General features: G+C 53.2%; 7 protein-coding genes across 7 annotated transcripts in view; 2 read left to right on the top strand and 5 right to left on the bottom strand.

Moving 5' to 3' along the window:
* Positions 1 to 91, bottom strand: part of NGA_0674800 (major facilitator superfamily mfs 1) — a gene marked incomplete at both ends in the record, with an annotated part of 645 nt that extends 554 nt beyond the window's left edge. The window contains one exon of the mRNA XM_005855439.1: positions 80 to 91. Within this exon, the coding sequence (XP_005855501.1) occupies positions 80 to 91 (12 nt within the window). The remainder of the gene's footprint in view (positions 1 to 79) is intronic.
* Positions 92 to 1,495: 1,404 nt separating this feature from the next.
* On the bottom strand, positions 1,496 to 3,739 carry NGA_0675300 (uncharacterized protein). Its single transcript, XM_005855442.1, has 5 exons — positions 3,671 to 3,739; positions 3,371 to 3,437; positions 3,118 to 3,212; positions 1,799 to 2,878; positions 1,496 to 1,592 (listed from the first exon to the last, which is right to left on the bottom strand). The coding sequence occupies exons 1-4, from the start codon at positions 3,704 to 3,706 to the stop codon at positions 1,799 to 1,801; spliced, it is 1,278 nt and encodes a 425-aa protein (XP_005855504.1). The 5' UTR covers positions 3,707 to 3,739; the 3' UTR covers positions 1,496 to 1,592.
* A 501-nt stretch (positions 3,740 to 4,240) lies between these two features.
* On the top strand, positions 4,241 to 10,449 carry SYF1 (pre-mRNA-splicing factor SYF1; the record flags this gene model as incomplete). The annotated part of the gene is made up of 23 exons (XM_005855435.1): positions 4,241 to 4,256; positions 4,424 to 4,506; positions 4,662 to 4,811; positions 5,011 to 5,087; positions 5,193 to 5,265; positions 5,351 to 5,484; positions 5,642 to 5,772; positions 5,951 to 6,089; positions 6,188 to 6,265; positions 6,437 to 6,536; positions 6,651 to 6,752; positions 6,986 to 7,078; positions 7,159 to 7,247; positions 7,329 to 7,401; positions 7,489 to 7,569; positions 7,652 to 7,789; positions 7,880 to 7,990; positions 8,175 to 8,261; positions 8,344 to 8,414; positions 8,527 to 8,620; positions 8,798 to 9,220; positions 9,338 to 9,430; positions 9,835 to 10,449. The coding sequence occupies 23 exons, from the start codon at positions 4,241 to 4,243 to the stop codon at positions 10,360 to 10,362; spliced, it is 2,964 nt and encodes a 987-aa protein (XP_005855497.1). The 3' UTR covers positions 10,363 to 10,449.
* A 12-nt stretch (positions 10,450 to 10,461) lies between these two features.
* Positions 10,462 to 17,249, bottom strand: UTP22 (U3 small nucleolar RNA-associated protein 22; the record flags this gene model as incomplete). Its single annotated transcript, XM_005855441.1, has 16 exons — positions 10,462 to 11,926; positions 12,081 to 12,186; positions 12,315 to 12,483; positions 12,609 to 12,792; positions 12,937 to 13,003; positions 13,125 to 13,206; positions 13,406 to 13,660; positions 13,847 to 13,978; positions 14,159 to 14,316; positions 14,581 to 14,675; positions 14,784 to 14,890; positions 15,060 to 15,206; positions 15,390 to 16,040; positions 16,185 to 16,331; positions 16,471 to 16,684; positions 16,846 to 17,249. Coding segments are annotated over 16 exons (4,212 nt in total), but the record flags the coding sequence as incomplete, so codon positions are not given.
* Positions 17,250 to 18,475: 1,226 nt separating this feature from the next.
* Positions 18,476 to 22,919, bottom strand: NGA_0248902 (uncharacterized protein). The gene is made up of 9 exons (XM_005855437.1): positions 22,677 to 22,919; positions 22,339 to 22,559; positions 21,738 to 22,148; positions 21,010 to 21,557; positions 20,678 to 20,820; positions 20,342 to 20,592; positions 19,451 to 20,205; positions 19,167 to 19,261; positions 18,476 to 19,066 (listed from the first exon to the last, which is right to left on the bottom strand). The coding sequence occupies exons 1-7, from the start codon at positions 22,836 to 22,838 to the stop codon at positions 20,199 to 20,201; spliced, it is 1,743 nt and encodes a 580-aa protein (XP_005855499.1). The 5' UTR covers positions 22,839 to 22,919; the 3' UTR covers positions 18,476 to 19,066; positions 19,167 to 19,261; positions 19,451 to 20,198.
* A 1,746-nt stretch (positions 22,920 to 24,665) lies between these two features.
* On the top strand, positions 24,666 to 25,590 carry NGA_0248302 (peptide methionine sulfoxide reductase). The gene is made up of 2 exons (XM_005855436.1): positions 24,666 to 25,054; positions 25,280 to 25,590. The coding sequence occupies exons 1-2, from the start codon at positions 24,691 to 24,693 to the stop codon at positions 25,516 to 25,518; spliced, it is 603 nt and encodes a 200-aa protein (XP_005855498.1). The 5' UTR covers positions 24,666 to 24,690; the 3' UTR covers positions 25,519 to 25,590.
* Positions 25,591 to 25,615: 25 nt separating this feature from the next.
* NGA_0249020 (uncharacterized protein) lies at positions 25,616 to 27,458 on the bottom strand. Its single transcript, XM_005855438.1, has 4 exons — positions 27,242 to 27,458; positions 26,937 to 27,069; positions 26,681 to 26,783; positions 25,616 to 25,946 (listed from the first exon to the last, which is right to left on the bottom strand). Exons 1-4 carry the CDS (start codon positions 27,435 to 27,437, stop codon positions 25,899 to 25,901), a joined length of 480 nt encoding a protein of 159 aa, XP_005855500.1. The 5' UTR covers positions 27,438 to 27,458; the 3' UTR covers positions 25,616 to 25,898.
* Between the last annotated feature and the right edge of the window lie 67 nt (positions 27,459 to 27,525).

The raw sequence follows: 27,525 nt of genomic DNA, 5'->3' as shown, positions 1-27,525 counted from the left end.
CCCTCCTCCGGTTTTCCCTCCCCTCTTACCGCACCCTGCCTGAAGCCCTCCTCCGGTTTTCCCTCCCCTCTTACCGCACCCTGCCTGACATGCTCCTCGGGCCCACTTCCCTACCCAGGTGTGCAACTGCGTGGGCGTGGCCCCCGACCAGGTCATGACCTGCGTCCAAGGCGGTGACTACCGGCCCGTCTCACAAAAGGTACCGCAATCCTTCTTCCCTACATGGACCTTACCGGCGAAGCTCCTGCTTGCCCCGTGCTCCTCTGATCCCCATGCCCTCCTGGCTTCCCCCTGATTGATCACCCCTAATCCCCCTTTGTTTTCACCCGCCCCTCCCCTTCCTTTTCGAACCATCTCCTCCCGCCTTTGCCCCTAGATGGGCGGAAGCGGCGGGGGCGTGTCCTGGGGCGGTGTGCTCGGCATTGTCACATTGGTGATCTTGGGCATGACGGCGGCGGGCTTCGTGTATTGGAAGCGGACACAGGAACAGATGCGCGAGCAAGGTACGGATGCAGGCAGTCTCTGTGTGTCAAACCCTCGGGGCCTTTGCTCCAGATTGTCCGTGGTGCTACCTCTCTCGTGGTGTCTATCTTCAGCCGTTCCTCTAACACACTCACGAAAACATAAAACTCGGCTGACATCACCCTGATCCTTGCCGCCCTCTTTGCCTTCCTCCCTCTCCCCTCTTCGTCATGGGCGCCAGTCCGTTCCATCTTAGCCGAGTACATGCCTCTTGAAGACGCACCGGGGGATAGTAATCCATCCACCACGGCTGGCGGTGGGAGTGTTGATTCTTTCTCGGGTTCAAGAGCGAATAGCAGGTATTGTTTTGGTTTTATTTTCCTGTTCGAATTTCTCCTTTCTTTCTTGGAAAAACGGTTCTCCGGCATTTTTGATCATCGCCATTGTCGACCCCTGTCTTCACTTTTCTTTTCCTACCAGGTACTACGACCTGCAGCCTATGAAGGCTACCGGTGGAAGCGGGATTAATGGAGACACAGCTGCCGTGTAAGATTCGAGACGTGGAAGCGAGTGGCGGGGCACGAGAAGCGCAGCGAAGCGCTTTTACTGTATAAAGCGGGAGAGAACAGCAATGGGACAAGTCGAGAAGGAATCCGGGGATGAGCATAGAAGGCGAGTGCCACGTTCACGCAGAGTGGGAGGCACGGCTGTCAAAAAGACGGATATGAAGGAGGAAAAGGTGGAAGTGGTGCGTGGCAAAGATGAAAGAATTCTTGAGGAAAGAATTAACAACAATGCGCAGCAACAAAAAGCGTGAAATTGACCTGTTATCGAAGCCTTTATTTTGATGTTTCTTTTCCTCACGAACTGCGGCTTTACTCTTGTTTTTTCCCCCTTCTGGGCTTCAAAAGCGGTATCAAATCGTCACTGTCGAGAAGGCGGGTATATGGGGCGCTCTGAATGTCAGTCGAATGGATCCCGAGGCGTCGACCATGTCCTAGTCCCTGTCACTTTCACCACCCACCCCACTTACACATCAAGGTCCTGTTCCGTCTTGTCAGTGTACGTGACACGTGCCCACACTCGCCGCGATTCCTTGGATCCCTTTGCCCTCACCTCCACCACCATACCTGCAACAAAGGGCCAGCGGGAGAAATGGAAGAGGAAAGGGGAGGAACATGAGAACAGAATTATTTATGAGTAGGCAGAGCACAAAGACCGGTCCGATCTTGTAAGCTTATGACTCCAGGTGTTCCATAGCTACGACATCCCCATTCTACATTCATGAGGACGGTGAGTTTATCGCTTTGGCATTGCCCTTTCAGAACTCTTTTCTCTATTCACCGGTCTTGCGATGCTTACCCGTGACCTTCCCTCCCCCCTCCACGGCTTTCTGCACGAAGCGGCCGACAAGAGGCTTGTAATCTGTAAGCTCCTTTCCCGGTCGAGCGGCACCGATGGAATTCCCTGTCCCTACCATTTCATTTGCTGGGAGTGGTACAGAAGCTGTGGATGACGGCAGCGCGGACGGAGGACTGCGAGGGAGGGGATCAGAGAAATTGAATGGACGTGGATGGAGCGCATTGGCTGTCGAAGTCCTTGTGCTGTCAGTGTGATGACCGTGTTTGCCCGTCGAGCAGTCGCCTCCATGATCTTTAGAGGCGCAGGCAGGTAGAGAGGGCGCAAGGGAAGAAACAGAGGATGCCGTAAAGGGATGGGATGAAGGCTCATCTGTGGCTGTTTCTGTCGCTGATGCTGCAGCGTTTCCTCCTAAAGTGGTCACTTCTGCTATTACAGCCCCTTCAAGAAGTGCCACCATCGACGTTGATCCTGTTGCCACTGTCATTTCTGCTGATTTTTGGGGCTGCGCCGGAAGGATCTGGGAATGCTGGGAGTTGCCCCCTCCTCCATCACCCTGTAACGTCCCCCTGTTCTCCTTATCACCTTCGCTCTGATGCCGCCGGACAGGCGACTGGCATGCCTTCTCCCGTTCCCTGTCGCATAGCGCCTGTTCCTTTTCCTTGCCTGCCTCTTTCATTTCGTGATCCTTCCTCTTCTCGATTCCCCCCTCTGCTTCACACGCTCCGTCTTCCTCCAAAAGCTCAGTCGATGCTTCCTTTGCCTCGTCAACATCCGGGCTGGCATTCTCTTGACAGAACATTTCCCCAGAAGGAGGGATCGCACAAGATGCAGGGGCGGAGGAAGCTGTCGTGGTGATTGTTTCCGCTTCTATCCCTTCTGTTCTACCATACCCCACACGACACAAGGTGATAGAGGAGCGTGCTCCGATGGCTAGTTCCTTAAGTGCTTCGCATTCCTTCTCCTCCCTTCCACTGCTTTCGCTGCTCGGGGCCGATGAAGACCGTGGGGAGGTCGGTGGCGTGGGGGGCAACGGTGCCATTAAAAAAATTCTCACCTGCGGGTTCAGAGACCAAAAAATAACAATTAAACTCACAGTAACAACCTTCTCCCTTCCTTTACGCTATTAAGATAGCCATTATGAAACTGTCTAGATCTCCCATTACTTTTCTGCCCAGCTATCCTATCAACATCTCACATCTTCACTTTCGCTCCCTCTAGTTTTTACGTCAATGTCTCGACGCGCCCCTCATCCCTCCCCCGCTGGAGGCATACAGAAGTTCGACACGGTCCTACCTCCTGTAAGGGAATGTCCTCCTCATCCCCGTCCACGTACAGCACATGCGCATATTCCTGCCCGGAATGCGCCACCCAGCAATCCGTAATATGGCCTAATGGAATGTCAAGTGCGGAGATGAGGGTGGCATATGATAACCTTCCCTGTACTCACAGGCTAATTGCGCTCAGAGATCAAAGTTCCTCTTTGCGGCGACGTTTGCGAGATAAGCACTACTATATCCCTTCGTATGCATCATTTGCTCAAACGCACCTGAAAAGCTACCATGCATTCCGAAGTCTTTACGGACAGAGAGCTTGCGATAGTGCTTGTTGATAGCCTGAAGTTTCCGACGCGTTTTAATTGGCAAACATGATCAGACAGAAGGGGAGCATGGAACGATGACAGATGTTTACAAAGAATAAATACACATCGGAGTGGGAGCACATGAAAATATGGGATGGACATCGTGTTTGAGCTTATATGACTTTCACATGGCCCGAACGTGAGGGATCCCCCCAAAACATTAAAGAGCTATCAACAATGCTGATGTACGCTTCTCTCCCTCCCTACCTTCACCCTGCGCTTCTCCGTGTTGGTGGCATACATTTTGCTCCAGTAAAGTCTTTGCACTGTTGATGTAAAAATGGTGAGAAAGGAACAAGCAATTTAGGCGACAAAACTGCAGACGAGCGATCGATGCAGCTTTCCAGTCATGCGAGTGGACGCGAAATGCCAACATACTTTCTTCCCATGATGCGACATGCGACATCATATAAAAGTATCGTGCATCTGGAACATGCAAAGCCACAGCGTCCTGCCAGGAGGACGGGCGTGCCGGGGACTGTAAAGTGACTTGAAACAGACGCGAGGTCAATTGTCGTCCCTGATCTCGATGTTGAAAAGCTGGGGTTTAATTTGTGTTGATTGCTCAACTCGTGACAGCGTATCTCACGTGTTTTCATGGGAGCCAATTTTCAATGCGCGTGGTTTATTATTTGATTCGCAGCGTGAAGACCGGGGCCTCACACTCCCCTCTATCACATCCTCTTACCGCCTCCGAAGTTTCTTGCTCCTCCCTCTCCCCGACACCCTCTGCTCAACAAAAGAGCTTTCTTGTGCTTCAACAACTTGTTCACGACCATGACTCACGCGGGCAGTACATTGTCCTGGGAATGCTGTAGGATCATGTATGGCTCATTCTCTGCAAATGGCAAGCGTCAACCTCTCGCCCCCCCCCATCATTACCTTCTGAGCAGATGACCAGGCTAGTTGTCCTCACTTGCTTGTTTCCTCCTTCCTTTCCTCTCTTTTTTTGCAAGACAGCTATCATGGCAAATGATAGAGGAGTTGTCAGCGACGAGATTCGCGCTTTGCTGGAAGATGAGCAGGACGCAGAGTTCGAGGAAGTAAGTGGGTGATAGGGATGGAGCAGAATGGAGAAATGGGTTTGTCAGGGCGACGTGCTCAGACGACAGCTCTCATTGCCTCGTGGCCATGCCTTTCTTACCACTCGATCGTATTGATTCTTTCTCTTGGACCCTGTCTCGCAACTTTTTCCCAGGAAATCGCCCGAAACCCTTTCTCCCTCAAAAGTTGGCTCCGATATCTGAATGCAAAAACTCAAGCCAAGCCGGTGAAGCGCTATCTGATCTATGAGAGAGCTTTAAAGTTCCTTCCAGGCTCTTACAAGCTGTGGTGGGCGTATTTGCAGGTTGGTGTCGTGGGGCAAGGGAGGGAAGAAGAGGAGAAGAAAGTCACTGGAAGGGGAGTGCTGCACTACGGAGACGAGGGGGAGGATAATGTGATCGATGGACAGGGCTTATGCTTGGCGGGAGGAAAATGCGGAGAGGGATGGCGTGCACCGTGGTGCCCTATGGCTCACGACTTCTGGCATTTTCCCCCCCATCCAGGAGCGGAAAGAGCAGGTGGATGGGAGAGTTCCTGTCAGCCATCCTCGCTATCAGATTCTGCTGAATACCTTCGAGCGGTAAGTGGAGACGGAGGAGCAACGCATGGAGGGACAGAGTGGCAAGAGAAATCGATGAAAGGCAACAACCTGCTCTCACCTTCTTCCCCACTCTCTCGGTGCCAGGGCCCTTGTGCATCTCTCGCGCATGCCCCGCGTCTGGCTCGACTATCTGCATACTCTCGTCGACATGAAAAAGGTATGGCTGGGTCTTCCTTTCCCTCTCCTCCACCCGCCTTGCGTCTCACCTACTCCCCCCCCTGACCCCTCTCCCGGCTCCGCAGGCGACCAAGACTCGTCGCGCCTTCGACGCCGCACTTCAGTCCCTTCCCATCACCCAGCACGAGCGAATCTGGTCTCTGTACCTTCCGTGGGCCCAAAATTTAGGCGTTAAGGAGACTGCAATTCGTGTCTTCCGGTGCGTCCCTCCCTGCCTCCCCCCGACTCGACCCCTCCCTCCACCTTCCCCTGCCCTTGAAATCCGTGACAGTCGTCGCTCGAGCCGCTTGGCCTCCATCGAGGGACGGAAGCACAGCTTTCCTCACCCCTTTTCCCTTCCAAACTCTCTCCTTCAGGCGATACTTGAAGTACGACCCTTCTCAGCGCGAGTCCTACGTCGATTTTATGGAGAAATTGGGGGAAATGGAGGAGGCCGCTGTGCATTTGGCCATCTGTGTGAACGACGACGCCTTCTTCTCTCCGAAAGGTCCGTTTGGACGGTTAGCCTGCTGTGCGACGTTTTTGTTGATTTCCGTCTCGAAAGCCCCCACCCTTTTTTGATCCCATTGACGTTTTCCCGGTTCCATGTAGATGGGTCTGTAGGTGTCAAAGTTGAATTGCCCCCCACTTCTGCCATTGAAATGCCTTTTACTCACTCACTGCAGGCTCCTCCAAACACGCCCTCTGGATGCGCCTCTGCGACATGTGTGCGCGCCATCCGACGGCTATCTCGCGTCGTCTCAAGGTGGACGCCATTATCCGAAGCGGCCTCGCGCGCTTCACGGACGAAACCGGGAAGCTGTGGTAGGGTTTGACTCCCTCCTCTCGGGCTCTTCCTTCTTCCCACGTTTCTTAAGCGTCATTTCATTTCTTTTCCCTACGATATTTGACTGATGTCTCAGGTGCAAGCTGGCAGACTACTACATCCGCCAGGGTCAGTTTGAACGGGCCCGTGACGTCTACGAGGAGGCGCTTTCCACGTGAGTGTGCTTGGTATCTCCTCTTACCGCATGGTCCGAGCACCTCGTCGGCTTTCCCCCGACGTCGCAATCACTGCCCTGTCCTACCAGCCGATTCCCCCCCCTAACACCAAAGTATCAATCTGACTTCGATCCCTCCACCTTCATGTGCCCCCTGCTTTCCTCATTCAGCGTCCTGACAGTGCGCGACTTCACGATGGTTTTTGACGCTTACTCCCAGTGCGAGGAGTCTCTGTTGACGGCCCGCGTGGCAATGTTGGCAGAGGAAGAGGTATGGAATTAGAGTGGGCAGGAAGGAAGGAGGGAGGGAGGGCTTGGAGGAAAGAAAGGGTTGAGAGGAAGCGGGTCTGACAGGAGCCTTTCGGTTTGTTTCCCGATGCCTCAGGAACCAGAGGACGAAACGGACGATGACCTGGACGTGGAGGGCGACGACACGGATCTGCGACTGGCCCGGTTGGAGGATTTGATGGAGCGTCGGCCCATTTTGGTAAGGCGCGAGGGGGAGAGAGAGGAGGAGAGGAACGAGGAGACAGGGTTATTTAAAATCATCTGTGGTTTGAAGGTGAACGAGGCAGTGGCTTAGGCGCTGATCGGACCGACAAGGAGAACATGGTGGACATGTGAATGGGGAAGACTGGAAGCATTGGCCGGGCGACGTCCTTCGCGCCCCCCTCATTTCTTACACGTTCTCCCCTCTTCCTCTACCCCTGACCCCAACAGCTGTCCTCCGTCCTCCTGCGTCAGAACCCTCACAACGTCCACGAGTGGCACAAGCGGGCCAAACTTTTCCAAGCCCAGAACGATCCTCACAAGGTACTCCGAGGCCGTGTCGCCCCCGGCCCCGCATCTTTCCGCTCCAGTGTCCTCAGCTTTTTGCCTTCCCCTTTTCGCAGGTCATCGTCTGTTTCACCGAGGCCGTCAAGACCGTCGACCCCAAGAAGGCTTTCGGAAAGCTCTATTCCCTCTGGACCGCTTTCGCCAAGTAAGCTTGTTTCCCTTCTGCTCTCTCCCTCCTGCGTCCTTTTCAAGCTCTGCTTATGTCAATCGTCTTTCCCCCCCGCAGGTACTATGAGGAGCATGACGACATTGACAACGCTCGCGTGGTGCTCAACAAGGCTACTTTGGTCAATTTTAAGGTACTGCCTCACTCCACCCCCCGAATCCCCGATTTCATCCTTCCTTTCTTTCCTTAATCTCGTGTCTTCACCCGTCTCTATCTGCAGGGCGTGGAAGAGCTTGCTGGTGTCTATTGCACCTGGGCAGAGATGGAAATCCGGCACGAGAACTACGAGGAGGCCTTACAGGTATGCCTGCCGCCCCTTCCACTTTTCACCTTTTCACTGCCTCCCTCATTCCATTTCATTTCTCTCTCTTTCTCTTCCATAGGTGATGCAACACGCCGTCACTGAGCCGTCTCAGGCCATCCAACGCCGGCGGCAGACCGAGGCTCAGGGCCGCGCGTTGGGAGGCGGGAAGAAGGGGGGCGAGGAGCGGGCAGAGATGATTGCAAGCATCCCTGTGCAGGTAGAAGACCAGGAACTGCATTCAGGATGGAGGTTGTTTCTGTATATTCACCGGCATTGTCTCTTTCTGACTTTGCCACCCTCAATTTAGGAACGCGTGCACAAATCCACTCGCGTCTGGTCCTTGTTCTTGGACCTAGAAGAATCCCTTGGGACTGTTGCCACCACAAAGGCTGCCTACGAACGGTGTTTGGAGCTCAAGGTATCACCATTTCTTCTTGTCTCATCCATCCATTTGTCGTGTCTTTATTGGGAGATGTGCATTTTTCCCGGCATTTCCGACTCGCTCCCTCTTGATTTTCAAACTGGATGTCATGCGCATCGTAGACGCATATTTCCATGAACCGTCCATTTCTGCGCTCATGCTTTCACCCATCCACTCCCAGGTCGCCACACCCCAAATAATCCTGAACTTTGCCTCTTTCCTGGAAGAAAATGCGTACCACGAGGAGGCTTTCCGCGCCTACGAGAAGGTATGTTTCAGCCCACCTTTCATGTTCTTTTTTGCCACCCGCCTCACTTTACCTCCCTTTTTTCATCCCGTTCCATTTTTAGGGGGTATCTGTCTTCGGTTGGCCTCACGTCAAGCCCCTGTGGTCTCTGTACCTTCAGAAATTCGTCGCCCGGTAAGTTCTATTATTGGACTGGGGTGGGAGCCTTCAAAACGCTCACCGATCAGTCTTTTCGTCCTGCCACCCTTTGTTCCTCATCCATTGCATTACCCATTCTCGGGTTCAGGTATGGTGGGAGCAAGCTGGAGCGGGCCCGCGATTTGTTCGAACAGTGCCTGGAGAAGGTCCCAGCGGATGAGGCTGCCGACTTCTACATCCGGGTAAGCACCGCTACTTCCCCACCACCAGCATTCCCGATTTTCTGTTTTTTTTTTTCCCATCTCCTTACCTAGTGTAGACGATTTTCAGGAGATGACACAAATTCATGCGGTGACCTTTACCGCCCTCTTTTAGTCCTGCATCGCTCACCCCACGCTCTCCTTTCCTTCTGGTCTCAGTACGCAAAGCTGGAGGAAGAACACGGCCTCGCCCGACACGCGATGGCTATATACGATCGGGGGACCCAGGCAGTGCCCGAGGACAAGCGTTACGATTTCTTTCTGCTCTACATCAAGAAGGTAATTGTCGAGAAACCCCCCCTCTCTGAGCTTGGACGCATGCACGCGCAGTACTGGGTACGCAAATGCGTTGGTCACACGTGTATGTCGCTGGCTCATCGACATGCCTCCTTCCTCGCCCTTCTTATGTTGGTGCTGTCCTCCCTTCTTCTCCCCCACTTTCTCTTCTCGTTCAAGGTGGAGGCTCTCTACGGTGTCACCCGCACTCGGGAAGTATACCAGAAAGCCATCGAGGTCTTACCCGACGAGGGGGCTAAAAACATGTGCATCCAGTTTGCCGAATTGGAGCGGAAGCTTGGCGAAGTACGTTATCTCCCTTTTCGGGCACCCAGTTACAAGCAGTTTGTTGCCTCGTCTTCTGTCGTTCGCCCTTCTCTCTTTTTGTGGTGGTCTCATTCCATTTCTTTCTCCCGATTGCAGATCGACCGAGCGCGTGCTGTTTATACACATGGCGCCAACTTTGCGGATCCACGCCGTGATCCTGGTTATTGGAAGAAATGGCAAGATTTTGAGGTGCGTTATTCTCCTGCTTCTACTCCACTTTCCCTCATCTAAATCTAAACGAGTACCCGAGGGCGCGCATCATATGTTGCAATGTAATTGTTTGCTGCTTGTCCACGCACATTCCTCGCTCCTCCTCATCGTCCATATCTCCCCTTTAAATTACTGGCCACTCCCGTTTCAGGTCAATCATGGGAATGAGGAGACATTCCGGGACATGTTGCGCGTAAAGAGGACTGTACAGACCGCCTTTTCACAGGTAGCAGTGCAAGGAGTGGGTGGATGTTGGGGAACTGAAGGAAACTCGACCGGAAGGATCAGAGAGCAAAATACCTTCACTGGCAAGATGATCCCAGTGCTTCTCTTCCCTTGCCCACTATCATTTTGTTCTTCCTATCTTTTTGAATCTTTTGCAGGTTAATTACATGGCAGATGACGCTATGGCCATGGTGCAAGCGAAGGAGGGTGGGGGGGAGGAAAAAGACGAGGCGACCGCTGACGCTGAGACCCTGGCTCGAGAAGCGGCCAAGGCGGAGGAGAAGGCGAAAAGGGCTCAAGCTGCACGGGTCATGGCCGGAGGAGCGGGTGGTGTCAAAAGGAAGGGAGGAAGCGAGGGGGAGGAACTGGAAGCGGTGGAGAGACAGGCCAAGAGGCTTCAGGCAGTGACAGCAGCGGCTGTTGCAGCATTGGAACGGAATGAAGAGGAGATAGACATTGAGGACATGGAGGAGGAGGGGGAGGAGGGAGACAGGATACAGGAGGGAGGGGAGGAAAAGGAGATCCACATTGAGGGGGACACCGAAATACAGGTGAAGGCCAAGCCTGTTCCGGCTGCAGTGTTTGCAAGGGCAGGGCTTGAGGAGGACGCAAAAGATGGAGAGGTAGGGAATGGGGGAAGTATGGGAGCTCTGGAACGCCTGAAGAAAGCCGGAGGCCAAAGATAGCTGCTTAAAACTTGTCTTCTGAGCTCAATTTTAATATCGCGGTTAACAGAAAGGAAACACCTTCCATGTGGAAATAGTTTCAGAAAAGTGAACATTCTTTCGCTGTCTACTTTATTTCCAGCTATGCTTCAGCTTATTAGGAATTCGCATCTGTGACGTTCACATCCTTTTTCTATTCAAACATACATCGTGTGCGCTCCGTGGCACGAGCGCCCTTTTCTTATACTTTCACACTTATTTATTTATGCGCCTTTTTTAAAATTTCCTTATTCAAAGCACGAGCACTTCCTCCACGATTTCCTCACCCAGCCGCTTGAAATCGCTCAAAACCTCTCCCACATTTGGGAGCATGAATGGTACTCCTTCACCGTCGATGTTTTCTCGCTTTTCTTCATCTGGCTTAACTTTGATCGGGATTTTCCCTCTACTCTGCAACACCGAAAAGGACGAGGAAAGGAACAGCCGCGGACGAAATCTTACCGCTAAGCCTTCCCTATGGCCTCCTTCAGCCCCCGCCATAAAAAATAAAGCCAAGCCTCCATACCTCTTCACCAGTTTCTTCTGGTACTCGCTCACTGGATCCATCCCCACCACCCGTTTCTGCGCCTGTGCACCTGCCAGATTTTTGTACAGGTGTCCACAACGCAGAGCCTTGCAGCCTTTTTGGACTTCTTCCCACGCCCTCCATCCCTCACGATAGGGGCCAGAGAAGAGTGGACCTACCCATGCTGGCTTGAAACGGATCAATACGTCGAATTGAGGCGGCTGCAGGAGTGGCGACGAGGCCGCCTGGAAGGGGGAAGAAGGAACCACGGCAGCTCTCCATCCTCCCTCCTTTCCACCTTCCTCCATCCATGTCAACAGTGATTGAAGCGAAATGGCAGCGAGAGCCTTCATTCGGGCTAGGATTACGGGCTCTGGGCAAGAAGAGGATGTCCAGGAAGGTCGCCATCCCCTCTCTTTGTCGTACGGCGCCAGTAGATACATCATAGACCCCCCTCCCTCCCGGACTCCCGCTTTGCCTTGATGTTTTTCAAAGGCTTTCTCTGCAGCCTCGTGGTCGGAAGGAAGAAGGGTGTGGTGCGGGTCAACAAGCAAGGGAGTGGAGTGCCAATTATGCGTGGAAAGGAGGGACAGGAAAGCGAGGAGGCCAGCGAGGAGGGACCCTGGGGGTCGGCCGGGCGGGGAGAAGAGCGCGGCAACGAGTAGTTCGAGGGCTTCCAGGGGGAGACACGGCGAGCTGGAAGCGGTTCCGGATGAGAGAAGGGCGGAGTCGGAGGGTATAGGTGGGAGGAGATGATTGGAAAGCCATATGGAGCATAAGCGAACAACGCGGCCGTACAGAGGATTGGCTGCGTGACAAGCTTGGATGAGTCGATGGTGGGTGGGAGCGCGTTCTGTCCAGCGCCCCACCTCCTCCTTCTCCACTCGCTCTCCCTCCAGACCAAGGAGGGAGCTTTCTTGAAAAACGGAGAGAGAAGCCCGGAACACATAGCCGTCTAGCATCATATCCAGTGCGTTGGGGCCAGCCAGGGAGGCTTTCACCTCAGGGTCGCGCTCGAGGCTGAGATAGACAGGGAGGGAGGGAAAAAGAGAGAAAAATAAATTGAATTGTACGACACAATTCCATCGAGAGTTTATCGTCAGGGGGGAATAGGCGAGAGATAAATCAATAGACATCGCGACAACACAGTGTCACATGCGTTTCGACCTCTCACCTCCGAGCAATCTGCAGCAAGAAAGCTGTCTGGGCCCGTCGAAGGGCTTCTAAGTCGTCGGGCCATTTGTTCGACTTCTGAAGTTGCACCTGGATCGGAAGAGGGGCTGCGGGAAGTAGAGTGACGGGAAAGGATATCAGAAGAAAAGGAAAGCGATCCCAGAATCAATGTAACCTCACTCGATCTGTTTGTTGCCCCCTCCCCGCAAGATCTCCGCCTTTCTCTTCCCCGTACCGACTGTACGAGACACCTGCTGCCCCTCTAGACGCTTCAAGAGTCGACTGGCTCCATGGACGAGGGGATGGGGAAAAGGGGGGAAGAGGGAGGTGTGCCGGAGGGCGGGAGAGAGGGGGGCGACCGCCTCGATGGCAAGAGGAAGGCAGGACGATACGCCTTCTTTGAGCTGGGAGTAGGTGGAAGGGGGGGTTTGAGGGAGCAAATAATGATAGAAATAACGAAATATGATATCTCAGCTAACAAGCAGCCAGCCTCACCCTTCTCATTCCCCCTTCTGTTTCCGCTTCTTACCTTCGTCGTCAGGGAATCCAATGCCGTCAAAGCCGCCTTTGTCATTGCCTCAGGCGTCAAGGAGGGCGAGGGCAAGGACGAAGATGCGGACGCTCCATTTGCCGATCGCTCCTTGGAAAGCTCCAGCAACATAACCAATTCATTTCCCAAGATTCTCAGCGAGGTGGCAACAGAGGGAGGAAACCTATCGCCCATAAAAGTGCAGAGATCGATCAGCCTGTACCTCTCCCCCGCTATCTTCGGTACCATTCACAAAGCCCTTAACGTCACACATCTCCCTGACTTCTTCCTCCCCCACCCTCCCCCACCGCCTTCCCTCCTATCTCACCGATGCCGCAGGTGGTACCCCAAGGTATACCGCATAATCTCTTCCACTATCTTGTGCCTGTCTCCACCTGTGTAAGCAGTGACAGCGCCCTCTGTGAGCAGAAGAATCATCCAAGACCTCTAGATGCCTCCTTTTCCTCTGAATTGAATCACTTCTATAGCTTCCTGGTCCCTGTCCATCCAGCTTACCTCCTCCCCACACTACGGCCTCTACAATGGCCCCGTCTTTGAAGCGTCGAAGCTCTGCTTTTTGGCCCCAGAATGCGCGAAACTGATCGGACAAAGAAGAGAAAGCAAGGGTTGGGTGAGCAAACAAGAGGAAGATCGAAGGGGGGGATCGACGAAAAGAAACGACGAGGAGGAAAAAAGCGCGGCTGACCTAAGGACAAGCAATACAAGCCTCAACCATTCGCTCTTCCACCACGTCCCTCCCGTCTTCATTCTTCCAATATATTCGAAGCCACACTCACCTCTCTCGCCTTTGTCTCCTCCTCAGCTGGTGGTCCCCGATCCACAAGTCGCAACGCCTGCATAGGGTCGATCGAGATGCCCACCCATACCCATCCCCGCTCCCCCTTTCTTCCCAAGTTCTGCTCAACACAGCAAGCAGCGGGCAAAGCACGCACGCGGCGCGCACGGTTCCCCAGGGCGAGGCTGAGGATCTGCGCGGCCTTTCGGGACAAGTAGGAGGCGACGGGAAGATCGCAGCAGACGCGTTCTTCCTCCTGAAAAGTAGAGAAGGAGTTGAAAAGAAAGGAAACCAGGAATTGAGATACAATTAATCAACAAGGAACACGAGAGAGGGCAAGAAAAGACAGAGGAGGAGAACAGACCCCGATTGTCCGTGGATTCGTTTTTTGAACGAATGCCTCTTCGGAGATCAGCCCGTCCGACTCGAGAAGAATGCATACCTGTGCTGTCGCTACGCTGACCGCGTCGGTGGCCTGCTCGCTTTTCGAACGGAGGGGAAGGCGCAGATAGTAGTCAAAGGTGCGCAAAAAGGGGAAGGGCGTGAGGAACAGGACGGTGGAGGCAGAGCGGACCTGCGCGAAGCAAAGGAGAAGGAAGAGCCAAGAAGAAAGGTCAAGGTGAGCGGGGGAGAGAGGGTGAAATGGTGAGAAGAAAGGAAGATGCGACCATGCTACATGGCGCGCCAGACAGGGACTGGTCTTAAGCCGTCCTCCTCGCAGCTCTATTTCTTCTCTTTGCATCTGACCACTTACATCGGTCCGCAATAACTTGAGAGCCCGATTCGCCTCCTCCTGAAGCTCAGCACAGGCGGAGCGGGAGAGGTATGTAAAGGCATTCCCTCCCGTTTCTTCGATCAGCAGACACGCCACAAAAGCACCCACGAAAAGTGAGGGGTCTAGAGGAGAAGAGGCTGTGTCCGCACAGGGAGAGAAAAAGAGACCAAGGGCAAAGGTTGTGAAAAACTGCCCTTGTACAAAAGACCTCTCGAGGTGTCACGTCTGACTATGATTTCTGATTGTCCACCCTTGCAGTTTCCCTATCTTCTCTTCTCCGGGGCCGCAATTTCCGGTTCGAGTCCGAGATACCAAAGCGTTCTGATGTGCCTAATCTTGTTCAATTTCACATCCAGCCTCAACTCTTGAGATATGAATAATCCAGCCTCCCTCCTCCTTACCTCCCTTCAGCAGTAAAGGTTTTGTCCCCGTTTCGGTCAAGTCGGTTTCGGCAAGAAACTGGAGCATCACCATCAGGGCGGGAAGAACTTCCATCCTGTGGAAGGAGGGCCGGTGACGCGGAGAAAGGTGGGCGGAATAGGGACAGAAAGGACGCGAAAATGGAATACGTTGAAGAGCAGAGGCATAAATTCCACAAACGTACCTGGGATTGAGCCGCCTCTCTTGAAGAAGGAAAGCAGCCAGACAGAGGAGGGAGAAGCCGTCGAAGGAGTCGAGCGCAGAGAGCGAGCCCCGCTGAGCGAGCCAGACCTGACGGGAATATCGAGGAAAAAGAGGGAGAGGACAAATTAAGGCCCTGTGTAAGTATGGTATGTCATGAAAGCACACGCATTCGTCCTGGAAGGGATTACGAGGCTTTTTCCCTGCAACCTTCCTTTTTGTCTTTCCCCTACAGCCCATTTTCCTACATAGTTCTCACCTTCAAGAGGACAACTGCCTGTTTAACTCCTGTACATTCCCGCCCTAGCCACGAATGCAACACGGCCAAATGCTGTTTGAACGAGCCCTCCTGGAGGATGCCTTGGGAATAGTGTGGAGTCGAGGGCTCGGGACCGTCCTTCCAGGACTGATAGGGAGGAGGAAAGACGCCATATGAGGGGAAAAGGGGGACGACAGAGATTGGTCTAGGGCTGAATGCCGAGGATACGTGACGGTAGATGCAAGCGCTTTCCACCATCCCCGGGCACTTGCTCCCTTTCATCACCCACACGTGTCCTTCCTCTCGCCATCACTTTCTGATTCCCTTTACCTGTCGTCGAACATTGCATCGGTGCGGGTTTAGCTTTGGTCGCTCCATGATGCCCCCTCCTTTCGTTGCGTCCTCAGACTCTCCTTTCTTTCCTGCCCCCTTCTTCTTGCTGTTGACCCCACCCTTCACATCGTCGACGAGGGCAATCGAAGGCCAAAGTCGCACCCTGTTGGAAATACCAAGACGATAAGCCTGATTGCTACCTATCTTCCATCCTCCCTGCCCTCCTTCCCCTTCCCCTCCTCCCTCCATCCTCACTTGACTCCTCCAGTATGGGCTGTCGGCGTGAGGACAAGGAGAGGCCGGCGATGGTCCCCCTTGAAGGCCTCCACCTCTATCGATCTGCAACACGCATAAGGAGGCAGGGAGGAAGAGAGGCGAAGAAGTGGAGCAACTCAAAGGTAGCACAAGGGAAGGCATGGTGAAAAGAACCAGCTTTCGGTCCACAAAAACGTGCAGGAGGTCCGGGGCGAGAGGTCGGCGCCAACCCTCATCCCTCTCTACCCACCTGATGGCCTCAACTCCCTCCAACTCCTGCTTGATATGGGCCAAGTAGGCGTTCCGTCTGTTGTGATACCGGTAATTCAACCACGGCCAGCGAGGACCGAAGGTGGGGGCTGGAACCTCCACAGCCACGTCCACGGAGGGCGCCTGGAGGGAAGGAAAGCGGAGCCGCGAGAGTGGAAGAGGAGTCAAAGGAAGCAAGCTTAAGGGGCCACGTCGACGGCTTTCCCCCCCACTCCCTCCCCCCACCCTCCTTTCCATCCATTCCTCCCCGCCGGACTCCTCACGTACCGGTTTGCTCAAAGCGCCCAGCATGAAGGAACCTACCACCTCCACTTGACGGGGGGGGAGGAAGGGAAGGGGGGCCGACGAGGCCTCGGGCCATTGCACGTGTGGGGTGAAAGGGAAAGCGGGGTCGGAGGCCTCCGCAGGCATGGTCTAGGCCAAGGGCGGTGGAGACCAGGTAGGGGAAGAAGAGAGAGGTTGGCAGGTAAGGAAAGGGGAGAGGAGGGCATGTCGACCAGAACCGCACTTTGCACTGCACTCTACTTTGTGTCCATTGCCCTCTCTGACTTACCCCACTTTTCATCCCCAACAGTGTCTCTCGCAACGTGAATAAAAATTTCGTTAAGGCCTTCCTGACTGCGGTAGGGCTCCCTCTTTGCTCGCTCCATCCCGATAGGTGCACGTCTGCCAAAACTTCTTGTACTTGAAGGCGTAGGAGATTTCGACAGAAAAAAGCTTCGGGCTGACGAAGGTACCTCTCTTCCTCTTCGGTGGGAGGGGCATACCTATTGTCGCCAAGAAAGGCCACATAAAGGAAAATTTCGTTGGTGTGAGGTACAGGACACAGAGGGAGCTTATAATGTGATCCATCGCGCACCTCCACGGGATACAAGCGGCACATAGAGCCACATTGCATCCATATTCAAATTTATATGGAACCACTCACCGCCCTCGTTTGGTAGGTCGACTGTTTCCCCCTTTAGTCTCTAAGTGTTCCGTTTCGTCCTCTTCTTCGTCTTCTTCATCTTCAACCTCTTCCTCTTCCTCCTCCTCCTTCTCCTCCTCTTCCCCCTCTTCCTCCTCCTCCTCTGCTTCCTCCTCTGCTTCCTCCTCCTCCACCTCTTCGTCCTCTTCTAAATTTTGTACCTCCTCCTCCTCTTCCTCCTCCTCTTCTTCCTCCTCCTCCTCCTCGTCTACCTCCTCCTCCTCCTCTTCTCCTTCCACCGTGTCCTCCTCGTGGTCGTCGCTCTCTGACATATTTTCACTGCTATTCTCGTTTTCAAAGTCCTCCTCTTCCCCTAATTTTAAGGTTCCTGCATCCTTTGACTCCTCGAGCTCTCGCAGGGCGGCTCCTACATGATTTTTTTTTTTGCCCATACTTGACAAGCCTCAGCCCTGCGAGCTGATGCCCTGTTGACACATGACGTAAAAAAAGAAAAATAAACGCAATTTACAAACAGTAGTTTCAAAATGCAGATTACACCTTGTAGCCTCCTCACAAGCAGGGCTGCGTTTAAGGCAACTCAAGACGGAACGTGCGTTGTGAAGTATCTTTGGGTGGCTGGCGCCCTCGCCTTTCCTACCGACGGCCCAAGCGCTTATCCAGCGAGTATGGAGGTCGAACAAAATAATCAATACGGAGGCTGGCGTAAAAAAACCTTTTGCGTAATCTACATCTTTATATCAACGTGAAATACAAAGCGAAAAGGTGTGCAATTATGTATGAGATAAGTGGAGCACAAGTCAAAAAGGGGACAATTTTTGATCTGTACTCTTGCCTGCAGGCCACAAGATAAGTACAAAAAGTAAAAACACACTTTTCTCGGCATCTGAAATTTTTGGCATGTGAGACTCTACCGTAATAAATAATCGAAAAAATACTACCCGATAGGGGGAGAAATCCTATTTCGGCAGATTTTGTTTCTCATTTACTTGCATCGTCCAAGACGCAACATTTTTGCTTTCCGGGAGGTTATTAGGTCACCCAGTATACACCTTTTTCTCAATTTCTGACGATTTTATCACGAAATTTGCCATGTTTTGAGTAAATATATGATTTCTTTCCAACTCGTTGCGGCCAAGAGGAGACCATAAAAGCTATCTTGTGGGTGGTTACGATGGTAGTCAATGCTCGAGAGACATGATTAGTTCTCTGCCAAAAGTGAGAGCAATGTACGCCTCGCGATCGTCTACTTGACACCATAAAATAAATGTAATGTTTCGGTGTTCTCATACGTGGGACCCATGATGAAATATAGAATATAAATATGATAGTTGCCGGTTAGGAGAAAATTTCAAAGTTGGACGTATGAAAAATCGGAAAAAATCCTGCCACGCGTCATCCGTGACCCACGTCTCGCCCCTCCCCCACAGTACGTTGAGGGCGAAATACTCTTATATCTGAATGTCGGGGTGTTCAACGAGTTGTAATAATTTTTTTAAAATATACATGTACATTCCAACAGCCCCAAATTTAGCGAGGCGAAGCACTTCGAACGATTAAAAGCAACAAGAGCATGCACGTGGCATGTCAAGATCGTCCACAGCAATTGAAAGCATGTACTGTACGCCGACAAGTTTAATTTTACCGACATACAGCAAAGCTGGACAATAGCCATCGTGCAGCCATACTCCCTCAAGCCCATGCTTCTCGCAGAGCTTTCGCCTGGGCCGCTTTCCCCAAAAATCCGACCCCTACCACGGAAATAAGCAAAACCAAGGAAACCAATACGTGGTTGAAGGTGTCCGGCAATAAGTCAAAGGGCTTGTGACTGGGATAGAGACGCGTGAAGTACAAATCCAGGTCCCCCACGCCGAGAAGAAGCGTGGTGGATTCTAAGGAGGAAGGGGCGGTGTATAGGGAATGTAGGCCGTGGAGTGTATGGTTGTACGTCACGACATGAGGAGGGAGGACAGGGAGATGCGGGGCGTAGGGTAAGAGACCCTCCGCCTTCTCTGTTTTGGAAAGCGGAAGGGCAGTGGGACGACGAGGGTCCAGGAGGCGACGGTCAAGAAGGAGAATCTGTCCAGGTTCGAAACCGACCAGCAATGCTTTGGTGGTGATCCCGCGGGCCGTTAGGGTGCTGCCCAGCGTCAGGATGGGATGAGGGAAGAGGAAGGTCTGTTGGAGGGCGACTGGAGAAGCGTCGCCGTCGAAAGAAGAGGTTCTGCGGCCCGGGAAGGAAGTGAGAACGGAGGGGAAAGGCGACGTGAGCAGGATATTACCCGGCATACGAAATTCTCATCTCTTGACGCCCTTCCTCTCACCGTTCTTTGAACTCGGGAGAGGTGAACAGTCCGAGGCCTTTCCTGTCAATGAAGCCGTCATACAGGGTGATCGAGCCGATTTCAGTACGCTGCGCCTGCATGAGGGACAGAGAAAGAAAGAGGGGAAGATATGAGTCATGAAGGCAAGAAGGCAACTCTGAGACGTACTCTGGCACACGTTGGGGGTCAAACTAGCAGCAACATGACGGGGAGAAATGGAAACACCACTTGCTCTCTTCCTGCCTCCCGCCCACTCTTCCTCCAACCCCTCCCTCCCTCCCAACCTTGCAATTCCAATAGGAGTAGATTAGCCAATTTTCCACCAGCCGCATCCGCACCGGCCCTTGGACGTGAAAATGTGACACACGATAGAGCACCCTCCCCGACACAGTGTCCATCAAGGTAACATAGAGGGTCGAGACTTCCTTCCCGCCCTCGTCCCCTCCCTGCCTCCTTCCCTCTTGGCTGCCCTCGTCTCTGGTCACATTGAGGGAGGCAGGAGGAGGGGATGGAGGGAGAGAGGCGGTGCTGGCGAGGGCCACCAGGTAAGGATTCAAATACTTGAGCAGGAGCGCACCGTCCCCCAATGGGTGAGAGGAGGGAGCCGTCATGGTCTCACGAACATCCGGGTAGGCAGTGCTGACCACGAGCTCGCTCGGACTGGGGAGGGAGGAAGCGCCGACAACAGCAGACTGAAAGGGCCAGTTAGGGGAAGAAGGCGCAGAAGAGGGCTTGAAAAGGCGGTAGGTCTGGAGGGAGGCGCCACCCGAGGAAGGGGTTGAGAGGGTGTGATAGAAGATAGGGCGATCCCCAAGACTCTCTTCGGTCCCAGCCTCCCTCCCGCCCAAGGCGCCTTGGGCACAGGAAGACCCGTCGAGGAATCGAGCCCGATGACCGGTGGCGTTGCGGGTGTCCACGAGAAGCAGACGAGGAGGAGAGGAGGAGGAGGAGGAGGAGCTCGCGATGGGGAAGAGGAGGAGGGAGGAGGAGGGGGCTGGGGGGGTCAGTCCCAAGGTGGGAAGTGAGGCTATCTCATGACCTGGGAGCGGAGAGCATGTCGCAGAAATTTAAGGAGGGAGCGTCAGAATGCACCTTCCATCTTCCCCCCCATGTCTCTACTCCTACCCTTCCTCCCTCCCTCCACTTCCCGATTCCTACCGGTGGCAATGTCCAACCAAATCGCCAGCCCTTCTCCTCCTTCGCCCACCAGAAGCACCTCGTCTCCTTGCTGCACCATCCTCCACCGCGCTCCTTCCCTTCCTTCGACCGAGGAGAGGTCGCGCGTCCAGAGGATGGTGCCGCCGTGGGAGGAAAGGAGGGCGATGAGCCGGGAGGAAGGTGCGCAGAGGAAGAGGAGGATCTTGGTCAGCCCAAAGTGCGGGTCTCGGACAGAGGAAGACGAAGGGGAGGGCGGGAGCACGACGCTCTGGGAAGATGGGGAAGATAGAGGGGAATGAAAGGTAAGGACCAAACTTTGAACATCGCAGGCGCTCTGCGGGTCAGAACCTTACCAGCAGTTTTTCGAATAGGGGCGAGGTTGCCAGTGCCTCGGTGACGTCCTCTGTCCCGCTCCTTTTCTCTCCCTCCGCCGGGGGTCGATGGTCGACGATCAAGACCTGTGCGACGTCTGCAAGACACTCTTCCCGGAGCCAGACTGGACGAGGAGGAAGGGAGGATGGAGGGGGAGGTAAGGAGGGAAAAGGTTTGACTTTGAGAAACTAAGGAGAGACTCGGGGGCCAAGAAAAGAAGAGCCCATGCCTATCTCCTTCACGAGTTCCCTCTCCTCCTTTCTCTCTTGCCCCCTCCTGCCTCCTCCCTTGCCCCCGCGCTCATCCCACGCACCTAAACGGTCATCCATGGTCTGGAGCACCAAGGTCTCTGCCTTGTCGACCGTCAACACCAGCAGATCGCTCTCCCTCCCCTCCTTCTCTTCCTCCCTCCAGCCGCCTCTTATACCGGCCCAGAGGCCCCGTAAGGACCGTCTGCCCCGCACCCTCCCCACTGACTGCCCGTCCACGACCCGAAATACTTCCACTCCTGGTCCCTGATTCTCTTCCCCCCGCAGGACGTACGGGCCCGCGCGGAAAGCGAGGGGGAGAGAGGGGGAGGACGGGGGGGCGACCAGGCGCTGCATAAACTTCCCCTGCGTGAGGGTGATCTCAACGACAGCTCCGGAGTCCGAGAGGACAAGGCAGGAGGCGCTGAGGGATGAGGGGTGGGAGGAGGGAATGGGGGAGGAGAGGACGCCGTGCGGGGTCGCTTTGGCGCCGGAGGGATTGACGAGCTGCATGTCAGCAGCGGAGAGGGAGGAGGAGGAAGATGGGGAAAGGAGGAGGAGCGCGAGGCTCCGTGCGGGTGCAGGGCGAGCAAAAGCATGAAGCGAGGGAGTACTGTTAAGGGATGAAGAGAGGGAAGGAGACATAGAGTGAGACGTATGACGACGGTAAAATGCAGAGCCTGCTACGCTCATGTCAGACGGTATGGTCCGCAGCACGACGCCTGGGTTCTCAACGCTGCCTCCCCTTTCTTTCTCAGAAGGAGTCTCTTGTTCTCGTTTCAAAACCACTCACCCATGCGATATCAAGCCACCATCCGAGAAGCTCACACTTTTTATCTTCTCTGCCTTCTCCCCCCCGAGGCGGACCAAGAACGCCTGGGCTTTCCCATCGCTACCCTCGCCCACCACCACAACGCCTTTCTCGGTGCCCCCGTCCACCGGTACAACCCCGGTAACAGCCATAAGCTCGATGGCAGGAGCCTTCCAAATGCGCGTCCCATCAACAGCTGACAGGAAGTAAATCTCGCCGGTCTCTCCATCGACCGCGCCAACCGTATCAGGGAAGAGGGCGAGAAAGCCACCCTCCTTCGCTTTAACCCTTTTCCCGAGCGGTACACCGGAAGCGGGGACGGTGACATGCCACATTAGGTTTCCATCAAACAGGCGCCACGCCCACACGCCTAGGGCAGCGGTACTCGGGTCGCTGAGGGAGGAGGTTAGGAGACGGGTCAAAGAGTGAGGGGGGTGAATCCCACCTGATTAAAAATAAACAAAGACCAACCGACAAAAACATGAATTCAGTTTCATAAAGGCAACCACCCCCCATCCCTGCCATTCACGAATTTACCCCTCCTATAAAAAGACAAGTAGCATTTTGCTTCGCCGGAACTAACCGAGTCAAGGCCATGACCAAGCGCTTCTGCGGATGCAGGACAAGTTCAAGGACCTTCACTGCTGGCTTTTCGTCTTTGTCCATTGTTCCTCCGTCTCGCACAGGAAGAGCGACTGGGGCGGCGAGCGGGATGACTTGTCGCCAGAGCAAAGAGCCGTCCGAATTGCTAGCGGAGGCCACAGCCACTGCTCCGTAGGATGAGGCGAGTAGGAGAAAATTGCCCTGTAAAAGATAGCAAGGTTCGATGAAGAAACGAAGAGATCCGATGGTTTAAGTTGAACCATCGGTGAAACGTTGCTGATTTCCTCCTTGCTCCAACTCCATTCGCATTTTTCATACCTCGAACCGTGCGTGGCACACGGGGCCCAATAATGACTTATGCCAGTCAAACTTTCCAGCATCCTCTTCATAGAGAGCATAGACCGATGGAATCAAGAACAAGAAAGACAAATACATGAAGGAGACAAAGATAGAGATCCGTCTGAAGCAAGGGTAAGGCATACTGCTTTGACTCCTGATGCTGATCTGATGTGTCCGCCTTTTCCCTTTCTTGCGCCGCTTCCTCTTCCTTCTGAGTATCCTTCATTAAAATTTGCGTAGAAGATAGATAGAGGTTGAGCGTGAGAGCCCATCCATGGTCCCCAAGGACCCGCTGCATGTATTGGGCCTACTGCCCTATGTTCGCCGAGCGAGTCTCCCGTTGCTCTTGGCTTATTCATTCCATCGCTTTGATACCTTTCAGGAAATAGATGATAACACCATCCCTTGCTAGAGCAATGAAAAGAATTCTGTGACCTTGACTTACGGCTATGGACACCATTCATGTTCTAAATCGACACAAAGAAGCCATAAAGACCGCAAGACTCGAACTGGCTGGTTTCAAAAACCTCCCCTCTCCAATTTCTGCAAGCCTACTTAATACTGGGTGCGTTTTCGAAAATCTATTCGCTATCGAAAGCTATTTGACATCGTCAAATTTGATTCTAAGGTCGTCCTAAATTTTCATCTCCGAAAGCGCAAAGTAACGGCGTAGAAAGCATTGCCATTTAAAAAAATTAATGATTTTCTGGAAATATGCTATGACTTCAGGTAGGTTACATCTGCGCTGATTCGCGAATTCACCGACATTGACGATGAAAGAGGGCTATCATGAAGGAAGCTACCTGTGCACAAACCATTCGTGATGCCAGCGATGAGAATGAGAAAGCAGGGTTGTTTATACGGACGTGGATGCATCTGTACAGTTCTTGCACGGGACACTGAGGCCAAAGGAGGGTAGAGTGAAGCACAATAGCTCGCATTCTGGCACCTAAACTAACCTCACCCGGGGGGAAAAAGTTATCGTATTCTGTTTAAACAGATACGGCACGAAGCAACTACAAGATCATTTCAATGGAGCCATTGCTTGCGATGACCAAGCTCAACGAATGAAGCACCATACAAGCGTGAGATTTCGAAAGAATAAATTTAATCCGGAACTAAGCACTGTCTACCAAATGACAAACACAGCATAGTACCATGGTATACGAAAATTAATTTTGTATACATCTACTACTACAAAGGCGGTCCACGGTTTTCTTTTCCTGCAACGATCCGTGTCTTTGTAGAAAGTAAAAACGTTGGGCATTTTTTTGATGCTAGACATGGTCCCCGGTTAGTTTTGTGAAGCTGTGTAACGATTTGTTACCAGAAACCTCTTGTTACCAGGAAACCTCTTACGGATGCCAATTTTGGGAGAAATACTTTGAAATTTAATAGCATGAATTCAATAGTACAGGCTATAATTTACACCGTGTAAAGTAGGCCTCGTCACGGTGCGCACCCGTTTAGCTGGTTGTCCATCACAACGCCAGCTGCTCCCCTATTTGTCGCAAGCGTTATCGAAGTTTCACGTTCGAATTTCCTTGTCTAGTAGAGAAACTCAATGTCAGATGTCGGTGAGGTATCGCATTTGTCTCAAGCAGGAGGAGCAATCAACGCAGATTTAGCGCTCTAGAAAGATATCAAAGATGTTGCGCTGCAAACAATGTGATGATTCAGTTCAGCACGTGTAGAGTGTCGCGGTGTGAATGAGTTCAAAAGGTTGCGCATAAGGGCCCAATGGACGTGGAACACCGGCATTGAAGATCGCTGAAAATGACGTCATCTCCTCGGCCACGCAAGCATTACTTATCTTGCATGTCCGTGATGAGACTCATGTCTGTACTCAGGCATGTGTTTCATCATCTATCGTTTTTGACCATATAGCAGACTACTTTCGGAGACGAGGCTGTGAGATTTACTCTGACGGACAGACCCCTGCCATTTCAGTACTGATTTTTTTTCGTCCAGGTGATAACATCACTCCTTCAGCATGCGCCATGCTTGGTATCAGCAATTGAGCGGCTTAGCACTTGAGGCTAGCAAGGCTGCTCTGGCTGATTCCGTCCCTGCACTCTCTGTGGACGGTCACTCTATTGCGACTTTCGCTGGAGGCTGCTTCTGGGGCATCGAGCTTGCATTTCAGCGTGTTCCAGGTGTTGTCGCGACTGGAACGGGATACACGCAGGGTCACGTGGCAGAGCCCTCGTATCAGGAAGTATGCAGCGGGACAACGGGTCACACAGAGGCCATTCAAGTGCACTTCAAACCAAACGAAGTCTCGTACGAGGACTTGCTGAAGGTATTCTGGGAACGCATAGACCCACTGATGGAAAATGGCCAAGGGGGTGACAGAGGTAAGAGAGGTCACGACTTCTGCCTGACACAGGAGCGCTTGGTGGCAGACCATAGAAAAATATCTGGATTTTCCCCGGTGTTGGGAAGCTTGCTCTTCGAAATTTTCTGCCACCGTATTTGAGTAGATGAGCGGGATCAGTAGCTAAACCTTTACAACAAGGTATAGAAATCGCTAGTCACCGTTTAAACCCTCTTTCATCCTCTTCCTCTCCTCCTCTTCGAAGGCACGCAATATCGGACGGGCATCTACACCCACACAGACGCGCAACACCGAGCTGCCCTACAGAGCCGCGAGATTGAACAAAAGAAGTATTCACGGCCCATCATGACGGAAATTAAACCGGCAAAAGTGTTCTGGCCCGCGGAGGTCAGCCACCAGGGCTACCTGTGGAAAGGAGGGAGGTTTGGCTCGGCGCAAAGTGCCGCAAAGGGATGCACGGACCCCATCCGTTGTTATGGCTGAAGAGTGATGTGCGTGACGTGGGAAAAACGAACCGGGCGACGAGGATGAGAGAAAAGAAAAGTGAGCCTCAGGACGCCATTACTCAGAATTGCGAGGGTACAAGAGACACAAATCTCCTTGCTTCTTGTTTTTGTTGGATTGGCCCACTAAGTGTCTGCGTTTTTTTCGCGCAATAACAGCTCAGTCCCGGGCTTTGATTTCGAATGCATTGTTGTCATCACACATCCACATGCCAGGCGTCTCTACTCCATACTTTTTGGGGTACATTTTGAACCTAATCTTATTTTGTTCCTCTTCATGACAAGAGCAGCTACTATTTCTCTTCCTTTCCAATCTCATTCCTCCGACTTTCCTCCACCGCACTACTAGACGCGCATCTGTCACCACCACCCCCACCTGTGGCTTGCAATGATGAGCTGGGCAATGGCCTGTCGGGTGTACACATGCAATCGAGCATAATTAAACAAAACAATTTGACGACTTGGGAGCGCGTAGTAGGGCAAAAGAATGAATCCAATACTTCCCCTTCGCCTTCTCCTTCAATTCTTTCCCCCTGCATCGTCACCTGTGTCGTAATGAAAGTGGCGAGGGCATACTTCCAAGCATGCTGCGTAGGCAGTTTGTGTAGCTCGAGCGCAAAAGTAGAATATGTGCTCAAGCATCCATCGAAGCCAACACTAGATGGTAAAGTGGGGAAGGGATGGAGAGTAGAAGGCCGTTAAACATCGCTCACATTCGCCAGCTGGTTCCCCTCCTCATGATTGAGCCTCTTCAAATAAAGCACAGTGGCATGTAAGCTCAGACTCAAGCCCCGCTGGTCCTCCTTCCCTGTCTTTCCCCTGGCTCCCTCCAACCCGTTCTCTTCCCCCCTTACAGGAGCGCCTTCATTATATGCGCAGTCCTCCCATCTCCTCTGTCCTTGAGGACAGGAATGATAGTATCAAAAAAGGCCGAAAGAGTCGCCCCCAACACATTCGCGGTAAATGTTTGAAGGGGGAAGTGAGGGAGGATAAGGTGAATGGTCTGCACCGAAAGGGAGGGAGAAGAAAAGTGGCGGGGGGGGAAGTGTCAGCAGCGAATTTGGTGTCGAGTACTTGCTTCCCACGTCCGTCACCTCTGTCAATTTACCTCTCCCTGCTCTTCCCCTATCTATCTATCTTACCGGATGCTGCGCCATGGCTAAAGCGAGCACGTAACGCAACGCTGCGCCTAGAGGGGCGAAGAGACAAGACAGCCACCGCGGTTCCATCTCTGAGGACTCCACGCTAGAGTAAGCGAGAAAACAAGGCAGGAGAAAGGGTTGCAAATCGAGGCGCAACGCGCAGGAATTTGAGTTGCTGAGTGTTTCAAGTCCATTGACAGGTTTACAGTCCTCTTTTTTTCCTTTCCCTCTGCCTACCCTTTCCTCCCCTCCTTACGTCTTGATTTTGATGGCTGCCAGAGCTAACAATCCGGCGGCCCCAGCTGTGTAAAATGACACCTCACCCAGAATAAACGCATCACGTTGGTTCGGTTTCCGGAAACTATAGATTGAGTACTCAACGTCGTCATCTGCATGATGGAGAAAGGGGGGAAAAGGGAGGGGACGAAATACATGAGAAGGCGTGCCCGGGAGTGTCTCGTTGAGTGCAGCCGGACGGCAGGTAGGCAGAGGAATCGCATAAATCATATCATAACCCTTGTGTGACTCCTCCCCCGACTGAATTTCCCGGGCCCCTCCTACCGTCCTCAGTGGGATTGAACCCTGGAGGCTGGGCCTGCATTTGGATGCCTCCTCCCTCTCTCCCTGCCTCGCTCCCTCCCTCCCTCCCTCCCCCCTGTTGCCCCAGCGGTCGGGAGTAGCTAGACGCCGAAGAGGCAGAGTTGGTAGGCCGTGACACCGGCTTTCGCTCCGGTGATATATACCTGTGCGGTTCCATCAAAGCCGCGCCAGAGGCAGCCTACCACGGAGTCGAGGCGTGAGGAAGTATAGACGGAAAGAAGAGGAAGTGAGAAGCGGATGACAGG

This window comes from Nannochloropsis gaditana (genome assembly GCF_000240725.1).
Source record: "Nannochloropsis gaditana CCMP526 unplaced genomic scaffold scaffold195, whole genome shotgun sequence".
Lineage (NCBI taxonomy): Eukaryota > Eustigmatophyceae > Eustigmatales > Monodopsidaceae > Microchloropsis > Microchloropsis gaditana.
This window is presented reverse-complemented; position numbering and strand designations above follow the sequence as displayed.

Excerpts from the sequence above, each read along its gene's own strand:
- NGA_0675300 (XM_005855442.1), bottom strand. The coding sequence starts at position 3,706 with ATGTATGCCACCAACACGGAGAAGCGCAGGGTGAAG. Across the intron at positions 3,213-3,370 it reads AATGCATGGTAGCTTTTCAG|GCCATATTACGGATTGCTGG; the intron begins GTGCGTTTGAGC and ends ACATTCCATTAG. Across the intron at positions 2,879-3,117 it reads AGGACATTCCCTTACAGGAG|GTGAGAATTTTTTTAATGGC; the intron begins GTAGGACCGTGT and ends CTGAACCCGCAG.
- NGA_0248902 (XM_005855437.1), bottom strand. The coding sequence starts at position 22,838 with ATGCCTTACCCTTGCTTCAGACGGATCTCTATCTTTGTCTCCTTCATG. Across the intron at positions 21,558-21,737 it reads GGTGGCTTGATATCGCATGG|TACTCCCTCGCTTCATGCTT; the intron begins GTGAGTGGTTTT and ends ATCCCTTAACAG. Across the intron at positions 20,821-21,009 it reads GACCATGGATGACCGTTTAG|TCTGGCTCCGGGAAGAGTGT; the intron begins GTGCGTGGGATG and ends CTCCTCGTCCAG.
- NGA_0248302 (XM_005855436.1), top strand. The coding sequence starts at position 24,691 with ATGCGCCATGCTTGGTATCAGCAATTGAGCGGCTTAGCACTTGAGGCT. Across the intron at positions 25,055-25,279 it reads TGGCCAAGGGGGTGACAGAG|GCACGCAATATCGGACGGGC; the intron begins GTAAGAGAGGTC and ends TCCTCTTCGAAG.
- NGA_0249020 (XM_005855438.1), bottom strand. The coding sequence starts at position 27,437 with ATGGAACCGCACAGGTATATATCACCGGAGCGAAAGCCGGTGTCACGG. Across the intron at positions 26,784-26,936 it reads GCAGCCATCAAAATCAAGAC|CGTGGAGTCCTCAGAGATGG; the intron begins GTAAGGAGGGGA and ends CGCTTACTCTAG. Across the intron at positions 25,947-26,680 it reads TAGCCATGGCGCAGCATCCG|GCCATTGCCCAGCTCATCAT; the intron begins GTAAGATAGATA and ends TACACCCGACAG.